Source organism: Diceros bicornis, chromosome 7 (assembly GCF_020826845.1).
Source record: "Diceros bicornis minor isolate mBicDic1 chromosome 7, mDicBic1.mat.cur, whole genome shotgun sequence".
NCBI classification, from domain to species: domain Eukaryota; kingdom Metazoa; phylum Chordata; class Mammalia; order Perissodactyla; family Rhinocerotidae; genus Diceros; species Diceros bicornis.
In genome coordinates, this window is record NC_080746.1 from 24,200,557 (window position 1) to 24,214,762 (window position 14,206).

General features: G+C 40.6%; 2 protein-coding genes across 3 annotated transcripts; one reads left to right on the top strand and one right to left on the bottom strand.

The window, feature by feature from the left end:
* Nucleotides 1–212: 212 nt before the first annotated feature.
* SDHD (succinate dehydrogenase complex subunit D) lies at nt 213–11,067 on the bottom strand. Of its 2 annotated transcripts, XM_058545226.1 has the most exons (4): nt 10,940–11,047; nt 7,751–7,867; nt 5,623–5,767; nt 213–1,208 (listed from the first exon to the last, which is right to left on the bottom strand). In XM_058545226.1, exons 1-4 carry the CDS (start codon nt 10,989–10,991, stop codon nt 1,043–1,045), a joined length of 480 nt encoding a protein of 159 aa, XP_058401209.1. In that variant the 5' UTR covers nt 10,992–11,047; the 3' UTR covers nt 213–1,042. The 2 variants fall into 2 exon arrangements, with proteins under 2 accessions (XP_058401209.1, XP_058401210.1); XM_058545227.1 differs by lacking the exon at nt 5,623–5,767 and having other exon boundaries at nt 1,120–1,208; nt 10,940–11,067.
* An 86-nt stretch (nt 11,068–11,153) lies between these two features.
* On the top strand, nt 11,154–13,462 carry TIMM8B (translocase of inner mitochondrial membrane 8 homolog B). The gene is made up of 2 exons (XM_058545228.1): nt 11,154–11,260; nt 13,061–13,462. Exons 1-2 carry the CDS (start codon nt 11,177–11,179, stop codon nt 13,226–13,228), a joined length of 252 nt encoding a protein of 83 aa, XP_058401211.1. The 5' UTR covers nt 11,154–11,176; the 3' UTR covers nt 13,229–13,462.
* Nucleotides 13,463–14,206: the final 744 nt, after the last annotated feature.

Sequence of the window (14,206 nt, forward strand, 5' to 3'; positions counted from 1 at the left end):
TAATTCCTACTACTTAACACTCTCTTCATACCAAATTACTTATACTCAGTATATTTCTGGCAATAACCTGTAAATCTTTTTTGTATTACAGTACTTTGTGTCTGATTTACCTCACTGCTAAGTCCCAGAAGGAAATTTAAGCATTTGGTCCTATTTTAGTGCTGTAGATGCAATAGACACTCAGTATTGAATAAAACTAGTGACAGTTAATACATAAAAGAATACATTTTTATTATATAGCATTTTATTTTTAAAAAACTTTATTTTCATAGAATACATTTTCACATTGGAGATTCCCATAGTGGGAAAATAACAATTTATTACTTACAGGTTTATATTTGTGGACAGATTATTTTAGGACAAGTAAAATAAACACATTTGAAGATTTAGTCTCAATTTAGAATCTGCAATATTTTGATACATCCATAAGGGGATCTCTTCGCTACATGGAACTTCTCTAAATTCAGAAGCTCTCCAGGCTCTTTTTCCTACAATTTAGAAATTAGTAATGTGAAATATCAGCATTTCCTAATTTTAAAGGTTCCCTAGAACATGTAACCATCAGTAACTGGTATCAACTGAACAGAGGGAGAAGTTTTCAAAATTAAACACTGTCTAATTTTCTGCAAAGTCTTTACTTACGAATTAAAAGTCTTTCCCTTTCTCCATCATTCCCAGGACAAATAGAGAAGTTTGATCAGGTACTGATAGTAATAAAGGTGAATTCCCTTTAAGAGTTCGATAAATTAAAAGGCAAAAGCTCATATATAATGTTTAGTTATAATGTGAGTCTTGTGGGAAGCTGGGAGACAACCCCTTAAGTTGCCAGAATATGGAACTCAGTCTCACAATTTCTTAGATACAGTTCTTCTCAAACCTCTTCCTCAAAGATTAAATTCTAAAAATAACCAGGTGATTAGGAGAATAGGTTTGTCTCACCAATGGACTATCTGTTATTTCCTCCCTATTGTGAGTTGAATGGCATGACAGAGCAGAGGCAAAGAGGTGTACAATCAATTTTCAAGGTATTAAGTCAAAAAGGTCACAGCTTCCACAGCATGGCAACAGCTTTGCAAATGCCCACATCATGATAGTTGAAATAACAAAGCCCAGCAAAGGTTAAAGCTGAGAGCGCCAAAAGGCCTGTCTTGGTAGCTTTCTGCAATGCATCCCCTCGAACATAGTCAGTAACAACTTGTCCAAGGCCCCTAAAGAAAAAAAAAATCACAATACAAATGAAAAATCAAAAGTGAAGTTAGAGGGCTATACAGATAACTTGGCTGCAAAAAAATAATCTGTCAGGTTCAAAACGCAACTCACGGTTATAAGAATCATAAAGCAAAATGAAGGAATCAAGAGTTTCCTACTAATATAATAAAGACTTCTTCCTATTCTTCAGATCCAATTTTCCAGAGTCATTTATATCAGAGACAGTAACTAATTACTACTCTATTTACAAAATCTTGGGGTTTTTTTTTTTTTTCAGACTAAAACAAACCCTCTACTGAGTTTTTCATTAATTTAAAAGGAATTTATTACGCAGATATTATGTGCCAGAATCTGTCACAGATGTTGCGAGTACAGCAAATAAGACAGCATTCTTGCCCTTTACGGCACATTCTAGTGAAGGAGAAGGAAAAGTATATATGTGCTCTAAAGAAATATTTTAGAAAGGATGATGTGAATGAGAAGAATATTCCAAATTAAAGTGACAATGACCTTGGTATCTTTGAGGAATAGTAAAAAGGTTAGTGTGGCTGGAGAACATGGAAATGAGATGGCAGGGGCCGGAAAACACAGGGCCTTGAAGGTCATGATAAGTAGGAGTTTGAATTTCATTTGAAATAAAATGGGAAACATGGATGTGCTTTAAGCAGGGAATGACCTAATTTTACTTTTTTAATAACAGTTTTATTGAGATATAATTCACATACCATAAAATTAACCCTTTTAAAGTGTACAATTCAGTGGCTTTTAGTATATTCACAGAGTTTGTGCAACATTATCACTATTTAATTCCAGAACATTTTCATCATCCCCAAAAGAAACCCTGTATCCACTAGCCCATTACCCAACCACTAATTTGTTTTCTGTTTCAATGGACTTGCCTATTCAGGACATTTTACATAAATGAAATCATACAATATGTGGCCTTTTGTGCCGAGTTTCTTTCACTTAGCATGTTTTCAAGGTTCATCCATATTGTGGCAAATATCAGTACTTCAATCCTTTGTATGGCCAAATAATATTTCTTTGTAAGAATATAGCACCTTTTGTTTAGCTATTCATCAGCTGATAGACATCCGGATTGTTTCACTTTTTGACTATTATAAATAATACTGCTATGAACATTACTGTACAAGTTTTTGTGTGGGGATATATGTTTGCAATTTTGGGGGGTATACACCTAAAAGCAGAGTCATTCAGTCACATGGTAACTCTATAACTTTTAGTTGGAACTGCCAAACTGTTTTCCAAAGTGGCTGCAATGTTTTACATTCCCAATAGAGTTACATGAGGACTCCAACTTCTCCACATCCATCTTTTTCATTATAGCCATTCTCGTAGGTATGAAATAGTATCTTATTGTGGTTTTGATTTGCATTTCTCTAATAACAAACAATGTTGAGCATTTTTTCATGTGCTTATTGGCCATTTGTATATCTTCTTTGGATAAATGTAATTTTACTTTTTAAAAAGGTCACTCTGGTTGTAGTGTGGCAAACGGACAGTGAAGGCAGGAGAAGGAGAACAAGGATAGAAACAGAAAACTAGTTAGAAGGCAACTGAAGTAGCCTAGGCAAGATTGTTGGCTTAACCTAGGCTGTGACAGGGCAGACAGTGTGAAGTGTCCATCTAGGCTATGTCTGTCTGTTTGTTTTGGTGAGGAAGATTAGCTAACATCTGTTGCCAATCCTCCTCCTTTGGCTGAGGAAGACTGGCCCCGTGCTAACACCTGTGCCCATCTTCCTCTATTTTATGTGGGATGCCTGCCACAGCATGGCTTGATAAGCGGTACGTAGGTCCACGCCTGGGATCCAAACCTCTGAATCCCGGGCCACTGAAGAGGAGTGCATGAACTTAACCACTAGGCCACCAGGCCAGCCCATAAGATATGTTTTGAGGGGAGAACTAACAGAAAGAGCTGATGGATTGGATATGGGATAAGACAAAAAGAAACATCTAAAATGACTCCTAGGATTTTTGGCTTGAGCAACTAGATTTAATTGAGTTAGGTAAGAAGAGGGGAGGAGGTAGTTTCAAGGGGAAATCAAGAGAGATTTGGGGGAAAAAAGAGTGATTTTGGCAATGTTACATTTAGGATAACTATCAGACATCCAAGTGAATTATGTTGGTTAGACAACGAGAAATATAAGTCTGCAGCTCAGGGAAAGAGGTCAGATCTGAGCTCCCCTCAGGAAACTGTGTAGATAGAGAAATTAAGAAAGCCAAGACTGAGCCTGGGGTTCAGACCTTTATTATTCAGAGGTCAGATAAGAGGAGAAGGAGCTAGCAGAAGAGACTGAGAAGGTACAGCTGGGGAGGTGGAAGAAAACAAGGTAAGTGTGGCATCTCGGAAGTCAAAGAAAAATTATTTATGGAAGAAATGGTCAATTAAGTTGAATCCTGCTGAAAGTTCAAGTAAGTAGAGGACATAGATAGACAACTGAATGTAGAAAAATGAAGATCTCTGGTGACTTTGGTAAGAATGACTTCATTTAAATAGTTGGGATAAAAGCCCAGTTAATGTGGATTAGAGATTAGATGCTAAGGAACTAGTGCACAATTACAGACAACTCTTTCAAGTCTTTTTTTGTGTGTGAAAAAGAAGAGAAAATTAGTGAGGTAACCGAAGGAGAAATCAATTGTAATAAAAAATGTATTACTTTAGAACTATCTCTTATTCTGATTTTTCATTAATTTAGATGATCTCCTTCCAAGAAACACATATTAGAGAAATATCACTGTACTTGTGATCTAATATTTCATATGCAACTAGAATTCTTTATTTTGAAAGGTCTTTCTGATTAAAGGGTAATTCTCCTAACCAACTCCAAAAAACTAGGTAAGCAAAATCCCCTTTAACACTAGCTAGAAAATGATTCTGACAAGTCACTTAACCTCTCTGGGGTTTAGTTTCCACATGTGTAAAATAACAGATTATGGTTAAGATACTCCCCCTAGTCCTTTCAGTTCTAACAATCCAAAAACACCTCCCCCACCCATGGTCTCATACTGTCCTTGCAAAACAGCATAAAACAAACAAGGAAGCTAACTGTTATTTACAAACTTTCTAGAAGGTTCACTAACTTAGAAAATCTAACAAACTATGCTAGATAAAATAAACAGAAACTGGAAATTCATTCTTTTAACAAATATTTACTTAGTGTTATGTGTCAGGTACTGCTCTAGGCACTAAAAATATAACAGCAAACAAAACAGTTAAAAATCCATATCATATTTCATTTTTTAAAAAGGGCAAGACTGAACTATAGTCTATAGGGATGCACATTTGGGTAACAAAACTATGATGAAATGTAAGGAAGTGATTACTATAAAAATCAGGATAATGGTTCCCAGAGCGGGGATGTTGAACAGTTCGTTACAACTGACAGAACACAGAAAGACGCTTCTGGAGTAGGTGGCAAAGTTCTATTTCTTGACCTCAGTGGTATTACCCTTATAATAATTCATTAAGCCATAGATTTGAGTCTTCCGATTTTCTGTATCTGAGCTTTCATTCTAGTGAGGTGAGACAAGGAATACACAAAATAATAAATAGACGACACAGTATATTAGAAGGTAATAAGTGCTACTGAGAAAAATAAAACAAGGAGGAGGGATAAGGAATGTTGGGAAGGACACTGCAATTTTGAATAAGTGGTTACAGAAGGCTTCACTGAGAAGGTAACATTTAAGATGTGAAGGAAATGAGGGAATAAGCAAAGTATAACTAGACAAAGAGAGTTTGAGGCAGGGGGAAGAGTTAAAAGTAGAGCCCCGAGGCCTGGAGTGGCCCGGGCTGGAGTGGCCCGGGCACATTCGAGAAATGTCACAGAAGCCAGTGTGAATGAGGGAGAGAGGAGTGGGAGATAGGGAAGAAATGGGGCCAGACCACATTGAATCTGTAGACCACTGTAAGAATTCTGACTTTTAGTTTGAGTAAGATTAGGGGACAACGAAGGGTTTTGAGAAGGGAAATGTCTTGACCTGACTTAATATTTTAACAAGATCACTGGGGCTGCTGCTTTGGGAACAGACAGAATGGGGACCAGTTAGGAGACTACTACTGGAATCAAGGGGTTTGGGGCTTAAACAAACAGAAGAAGGGAAATGCCATTCATTCAGATGAGCAAGAGTGCTAGAGAAAGAGATCTGGGGGAGATCAGGAACTCAGTTTTATAACATGCTATATTCAAAATGCCTATTAGATATGGAAGTGAAGAAGTCGAATAGGCAGGTAGATACATAAATCTGGACATATAAATATTTTATATACATTTTAAAGTTTTCTACAGGTCTTGAGTAGCTCAGTCAACTTCTCCCTCACATGCAATTAGACAAGCTCACAGTAAACAAACTGAGCAGACAATGCAATACTAAAGGGACTGCTGTACTTGCCAGTGACTATGGAGACTGAGGGCCGCAGCCAGGGAGTAGTCCATCGCAGAACAAGGATTCAAGTAAGCAGCTGGAAGTAGGCCCAGGAGCAAAACACTGACAACCCTCTCACTAGTCCAGTGGAGAGATGCAGCCTTGGAACCAGCTACAGAAAAAAAGGACAAGATTCATAAGAATTGAAGGGTGAAACACACATCTCTCACATTCAATATTTGCCACAAAATAACTCAAACTGACAGAATGGCAAACAGTACGCATATAAGACAACTCTGAGCATAAAGAGGTAAGATTATGGAAATCATATGGTATTTGACCTTCTCCCTCTGACTTATTTCACTTTGCATAATACCCTCAATGTCCATCCATGTTAAGTAGCAGATAATAACAACAATAAACAAACACATAGAGACAGAGATTGGATTGGTGGTTACCAGAGGGGAAGGGGGGAGGGAGGAGGGCGAAAGGGATAATTTGACACGTGTGTGGTGATGGGTTGTAATTAGTATTTGGGTGGTGAACATGATGTAATCTATGCAGAAATAGAAGTACAATGATGTACACCTGAAATTTATACAATGTTATAAACCAATGTTACTGTAATAAACAAAAAATTAAAAAAAAAAAAGAGGGTAAGATTAAGAAGGTAATTGAGAGAAGTGCTATCTCCCTTGTTTGAAGTCTTGTGGCACAGGCTTTCTCAACGCCTACATATACTGATTATAAGACAGATCCACTTTGCTTATAGGCAAGAAGATGAAGTATCTTTGCAGAATTACCAATCTTGGACTTCAGTGTAATGGACAGACACCTTATATATATGTTAGTGACACCTGAGGAATTCCTTTAAAATGTTACTCTTTTATTTACACCTTCTAATCTTTGGAAGTAAGGTAATATTAAAAAAGCCTCCCAAAACAAAATTAAACCATGTCAACTTTTAGGATCATGGTCCTTCTGTTCTATTACTTATAAAGAGCCCAAAACAGATACGAAACACAAAAACTTCCTCTAAACAAGTGGAAAACAAAATGAGCTTTAAACATTTCTTTGAGAGTCTTCATCTCTTTTTGGTTACAGACCCCACTGGGAATCTAATAAAAGGATGGAGCTACTTCCTGGAAAAATGCACACAGACATATACATTAAAAACGATGTATACTACAGCAGCGGCTTTCCTGCAGTCCCATGCACACCAAGTTAAAACCACTCTGCTAAATCTAATTGAACTAAGCAAAGATATGCAGAAACAAAAACTTTTCAAAGCTAAAATAATTCTAAAAAGCAGAAAAACTACACTTGCCTAATTTCTCATAACTCAGATGCAACTATATCTAACTGGTTGACTTAAGTATCAAGAGAAGTCTTTATCTCTGTAAAATACTGATATTTCCAGACTTTAAAAATGGAAATAGAGACGGGGCCGGCCCGGTGGCGCAAGCGGTTAAGTGCGTGCGCTCCGCTGCAGCGGCCCAGGGTTCGCTGCTTTGGATCCCAGGCACGCGCTGAGGCACTGCTTGGCAAGCCATGCTGTGGCGGCGTCCCATATAAAGTGGAGGAAGATGGGCATGGATGTTAGCCCAGGGCCAGTCTTCCTCAGCAAAAAAAAAAAAAAAAAAAAAAAAGAGGAGGATTGGCAGATGTTAGCACAGAGCTGATCTCCTCACAAAAAAAAAAAAAAATGGAAATAGAGTTAACTGATTATTCACCTACAGATTTTCTAACACCAATTTTAATAATATCTAAACAATATTCATCTAAGAAATGCAGTATGATTTTAATATCAGCCTAAATAAAAATAAGCAAGTCAATTACAGCTATAAATATGCATGACTTTTTAAATTGTCTACTATTCTAAATTATTCATATCTGTCTCCTCTCCATTAGCTAAATAAATAAAAGTGACTAAACTATATCAAACAGACTCTTCCTACAGAGCTGTTTTCTTTTTAAAAAACTAAAATTTTTAAATGCTGGCACTATCTGCCCAAAGGTATAGGCTAGGTCTTCATTTGACAGAGCTGGATATAAGAGGTCCCCCCATGGACAGCAAGTCCCGCCAAAGGCATGATAATTAGCCCAGATGAAGGTGGCCAGAGCCCAGAAAGCAGCACCAATGGAGAAAACATACAATGGCGGATGGGTGACAGGTGAATGTGCTGCGTTCCACACCATCCTGGGGTAGGTCGGTCCTGGAGAAATGCTGAGACGAGAGCAGGTCTGACTACCGGGGTTCGGAGCAACAGAGCTGAGGAAAGAGACATTTAAGGGGATTATAAGCACCTCTCCTTTAACAGGATTGACAGACTTTCTAAATGATCATGGGCAAGCAAGCTACTTAATCCCAAATAGGAGATAACATCTCATCTTTAAAATGAGGATAGCATCTATTTCATTGGGCTGCTGTGAGGTCAGACTAAGTAGACATTGAAAGATTGAACTATCAATGAACCACTTATGCAAAAAGGCTTCACTTTTACTAATTTTAAAACGTAAATTATCATTCCTTTCTTCTCCCATTTACTCATCTATTCATCCAACAACATTCACTACATGTAAGATTATCCTCTGCAGTGGAGCGAGATAAAAGACAAAGTCTTTGTCCTCAAGGAATTCAGCCTAGTCTGGGAAGTTCATCTATTACCACCTTGCTTTTCAAGATTAATTTCTCCACTTAGGGCCGGCCCCGTGGCTTAGCAGTTAAGTGCACGCCCTCCGCTGCTGGCGGCCCGGGTTCGGATCCCGGGCGCACACCGACGCACCGCTTCTCTGGCCATGCTGAGACCGCGTCCCACATACAGCAACTAGAAGGATGTGCAGCTATGACATACAACTATCTATTGGGACTTTGGGGGAAAAATAAATAAATAAATAAAATTATTTAAAAAAAAAATTTTCTCCACTTGTACTCTGAACCCATCCATTTCTGTCCCCTTTGGGATCCTGTCTCTTGGCTAAAAAATAGACAAGACTTAAGTTTACCCAACTCCACCACTTACTAGACGTCAGATGATGAGCAATTAAGTTAAATAGGCTCTCTAAGCCTAAATGTCCTCATTTGTAAAATGAAGTAATAGCACTTCATAATACTGTTGTAAATTAAATAATATATACAAGGTGCTCAGCATAATTCCCAGAATGTTATAAGCACTCAATAAAAGGTAATTTCTCTTCTGCACCTTTAATCTCTCCTTCCTTCCTACTGGTCCTTTTCCCTCGACTGATGTAATATACTTAACCCTTCCCTTGATCCTATGTCTTCTAATGCCCATGTACTCTTGCCTTGCTCTTTCTTCCCTTTCCAACCATGCTTCTTTAAAGTGTTGTCTAAATCACCTCAGCTTCCTCACTTCCCTATCATTCTTCAACTCTGAAACTTGTTTTTATCCCCACCAAAGCTGCTTTGGTAAGTCACCAATGGTCTCCATGTGGCCATGGAGTATCCAACTGTACAGTATCCAACAGTACCAGTATCCAACTGGTACTGTTCAGTCTCCATCTTATTGGGCCTTTCTGCATCACCTGGCATTGGTAGCCTTTCTTCCCTTCTTTTCTCTGACAGAACTCTCTTCTAGTTCTCCCTCTGACTCTTTGCCCATCCTATATCAGTTCCCTCCTACATTCACTCTTTTTTTTTTTTAATTAATTTATTTATTTATTTTTCCCCCAAAGCCCCAGTAGATAGTTCTATGTCATAGCTGCACATCCTTCTAGTTGCTGTATGTGGGACGCGGCCTCAGCATGGCCGGAGAAGCGGTGCGTCGGTGCGCACCGGGGATCCGAACCGGCCGCCAGTGGCAGAGCGTGCGCACTTAACCGCTAAGCCACGGGGCCGGCCCCTACATTCACTCTTAAATGTTTTCCCAGGATTCTGTCATCTGCCCATTGCTCTCTTCACTCCCTATACTCAACCCTGGCCATTTTGTCCCCTCAGCTGCTACTACCTACAAGCTGATGACACCTCATTCTGTATCTCTAGCCCTGATATCTCCCCAGTTTCAGAAGTTTAAATGCATGTTGGGCCTCTCTCCTGAGATATCCTACATGGACCTCAAACTCACCATGCCAAAAACTAAAATCATCCTTTAACTCACTTTCTCATCCAAACTTGTCTCCCATTTGCACGTTCCATACTTTATTTACAACCCAGCCACTCTTTACTCTAACCCAGAAATCTGGAAATCATGTAGGACTTTGTCCCTAAATTCAATCAACTGCCAAATCATATTGATGTAACTCCTTAACATTTCTTGAGACAATCTTCTCTTTTTTGTACTACTTTCCAAGTTCAGGACCTCACCATCCTTACCTAGACTACTACAACAGTGTCCTATCTCATCTGCCTGACTTGTGTCTTCGCCTGCCCCATCTGATGGCCATCTACCACATTGTTACCTAAGTCAAATTTTTCAACGGCTCCCCTTCATACGAGGCAAAATGCATACTCCTTATCAAGACAAGTTCTTCCGTTATTTGATTCCAGCTCACCTTTACAGATTCATCTCTCAATCCCCAACTTGAGCTCACAGTCTAATAGCTGATTTGTTTTGTTTTTTCTCATACCAAGCAGTTTCTACACCTTCATCATTGCTTTTGCTCATCCCAGTAACTCTAACAGCAATGCCTTTCTTCCCATGGCTTTCCTTATCCTCAAGATTCAAATCAAGCACACCTCCTTCAGGAACCAAGACAAGGTAATCCTTCCAAAATAGGTCTAAATATATTCTTCCTCTGGACTAGGGTAACAATATATGTACAGCACAACTGTTTTTGCTTTATGTTAAATTATGCTTATATGTGTTTTCCCAATAAAAATGAAAACTCTTTGAGGGCAAGGAGCTATGTTTTATTCACATTTGTATCCCAATCTTACTACAGTGCCTGGTATAACCCAGTTCAATGATTATCGAATTGATCACCCCGCCTACACCAACTTCAGAGGAAATGGGCCAGACCAGGCTTTGGCACTTAGATTGTTTTCTGTTTCAGGGTGGGAGCATTCTAAGGACAGTGAATGAGTAGAAAAAAAGAACTCTTATGAATAGCCTCAGCAGGACTGTAACTTCCAGAAGGAGCTCTTTTTCAGATTACCCCATCAGCACGCCAGCCCAGAGCAGGAGAGATACACGCTCGGGTGAACATCTGGGCCAGTACACAACGGTGGTCATTGCTGTGGTTCAGGAAGGAGCCAGAGCGGCCAAAGGAAAGGAAAGGGGACTCCCCGCTCAAGAGGTCTCACTACCCAGCAAACGACTCCTCAGCGCATACCCTTCCCGGCTAGAGACTGCGCTAAGAACCTCTGGTTGCCAGGACCCCTCACCTCGGCCTCCTTGGGCACCGCAGAGGACACTCAGCCTCCAGAGAATCGCCATCGCGCTCCTCAAGGCTCAAGGTCATCCAGCAACCCGGAAGCAATTATACTACAACCCCCGCCCTGCGACCGTGGCAGAAAACAAATAAAAGAAAAACATTGCGTGAACCGGAAGTCGGGTTCGGCGCGCGCCCGCCGCGCATGCGCACACGCGCTCGACGGAAGGTCCCGAGCCGGACGCGAAGAATGGCGGATGTGCGTGAGGCGGACGAAGCAGAATTGCAGCGCCTGGTGGCGGCTGAACAGCAGAAGGCGCAGTTCACTGCACAGGTGCGGGGACAGGGACCAGGGTGAAAAGAAAGGAGGGTGAAGTACAGGTCCCGGGCACCCGCGGAGCTCTGCACAGTGGCGGCGCTGTACGGCAGCCTGATGCTCCGTCCCTGCCACCCCCGGTTCCTCTCACGAAAGAGAGGAGTCACGGCACTCCTGCTGCTGGTGACTGGTAATGCTCAGGTGCCCGCTAAGCAAGCCCAGCCTGGGGAAAAGAGAAGGTGTAAAGCAGAGAACAAAGGTTTGGGCGACGCAAGGGCGTGGGAGCCTAGGTTGGCGGCGAGCTCTATGGACTGGCATTCGGAAGATCAGGGTTCTAATCTTGCCTCTGCCTCTTGCAGGCCACATGTTCCTAGACAAGACATCCACCCACTGTGAGTCTTAGTTTCGTTGTCGCGTGCTGCCTCACTGGATTGTGAGGATCATATGCGATAATGTATTTGAAAATGATAGAGCAGTAGACCGTTATTAGGGACAGATGGGCTCTGCAGACACTGAGTCTCCACGATTAGTTTAGAACAAGAGTTTTGAAACCCTTTAAGAATGGTTGGAACCCCGGCGTGGTCCTCTACTAGCTGCATGATCTTGAGCTAATTGACTGAATGCTTAGGACCCAGCCTCCCAAATAGTAAGCCTTCGGTAAATGGTTATTTTCTATCTCCTTTTTTTAGGGAGGTTCGTGGTTAGTGGAGGAAAAGTAGCAAGAATCCTGGTTAGAAATCTTAGGGTCCTGAACATTATGAAAGTGGACATTTTCTGTGCCTGTATGTGCATTTTGGGGGGAGAGTGGATCCATAACCTTCATCGGATTCTCAAAATGTGTCCATTACCCCCAAAAGGTTAAAAACTTACGAACTACTCTATGGGGCCGGCCCCGTGCCTTAGCGGTTAAGTGCGCGCTCCACTACTGGCACCCGGGTTCAGATCCCTGGCACGCACCGTCGCACCGCTTCTCGGGCCATGCTGAGGCGGCATCCCACATACAGCAACTAGAAGGATGTGCAGCTGTGACACACAACTATCTATTGGGACTTTGGGGAAAGAAAAAGGAGGATTGGCAATAGATGTTAGCTCAGAGCTGGTCTTCCTCAGCAAAGAAAAAAAAAGAGGAGGATTAGCATGGATGTTAGCTCAGGGCTGATCTTCCTCACAAAAAAAAAAAAAAAACTACTCTCCAAGGGATAGATTTAGAATGAGATGAGTGCAGTGCTTTGAGGGAATTAATTGGTACCATGCCTTCCTGCCCAGCTTACACTGGTGCAAGTTTGAGAATATAGAAGAAGGTATTAACCCTGCCTGAAAATTTACAGATTAAGAACTTGACACAGTTAGAAAATAATAGACACTGGCCTTCAAGGAGGTAAGAATTTGAACTATTCTAAAGGATGGGGAAATCTTTAGGGAGGGCATTCCAGGAGTATTAAGAGTCAAGTTGAGTACGCTTTGTGTGGACCTCATTGAAACAGTATAGGTCGGGGATTAAATAAGGGAGTGCCCTGAGTGGCTAACAGAGAAATTGATGCTTTAAGCAAACAGAGAGATGACTTGATGCAAAATATTTTTTAATTAGTAAAAAGGAGAAAAACAAAAGGAGAGGATAAAAGATTGTTGCAATATGGGGATGAGAATCTAGGCTATATTGGTGACAAATTAGAAAGTGAGGCAAGAGGAGAGCCCATGGTTTGTTGATTGAAATAATGGTTTAGTCAGGTGACAGAAAATGAGGAAAATGGGAAGGAAATAAGAAAATTGGCAGACCTATCTGCAGACCCCAATGGTTAACTATTTTTCTTTCCTTAGGTGCATCACTTCATGGAGCTATGTTGGGATAAATGTGTGGAGAAGCCAGGGAATCGCTTAGACTCTCGCACTGAAAATTGTCTCTCTAGCTGTGTGGACCGCTTCATTGACACTACTCTTGCTATCACCAGTCGGTTTGCCCAGATTGTGCAGAAAGGAGGGCAGTAGGCCAGCTCCTGGGAGAATGACAGAAGCAGCAAAGGACTTGTTATTAAGCAGATTGCAAGCCAGTGGGGGAAGGTTGTCAACCCACTGTCAGGTCAACTTCAGGCTATTAACCAAGGCTGTCGGTACGAAAAAGTAACAGATCAAATGTTCAAAAAGTGAAATTTATTTATTTGGAATTCAGAAATTCCATGTTGTATCACAAGTTATTCAATAAATGTGAATTCTCCAACTGTCTTTTTTAAATCCCATTTTAGGATTTAATATAGAAATCTCTGATTGGCAGGAACATTAGAAGTAAATGTGTTCCAAGGCCAGTACTGCAAATGGGAGATCTTAGGTTTTGAAGAGCCACCCTAAGCCATATTTAAGGGGCTGGAAGAACTATCAAAGCCTTAGCCTCAGGCATAGAAGAGAATGTGGGGTTGAGAAAGGTGAAGAACAGGAAACAGCTTTATTGCTTATACATGACCGAGAAAAGGTAAACATGGCAAAAAAACAAAACAGGCAAGATGTATATTTGTTGGGAAAGAGGCTTGCTAGTATGGGAGGAAGGGAAGGTCAAGACCTAAATAGAACCAACTTCCTGGAGATGCCTTGTTCCACTGGCCCATCTTCCTGAGTCTGTGCTTAGAATCAGTACTTTTATAGCACAGAAACAATGCTAAAAAAAATACATGCTGAAAACGCCTTCCAGCAAAGATTTCATTTGCTCCAAAAACAAAACAATTGCTTTAGGTTAAGAGGTAGTAATTATAGACTGTTCTTCCCCCCTTGGGCCTCTACTAATCCCAAAGGTAAAAATACACACCATGGAACATTGACAGTTAAGTACCAAAGTATTAATATTTCAAATAAATATCCCAAAAGGTAGCACCTGTGTATAATCAAGGGCTAGGGAACCTCTGGCCAACCATGTATTTTATGACTAAGCATTTTATTAGAAATCTGTTCTGTAAAGAGAACAAATTTAGTAGTTAG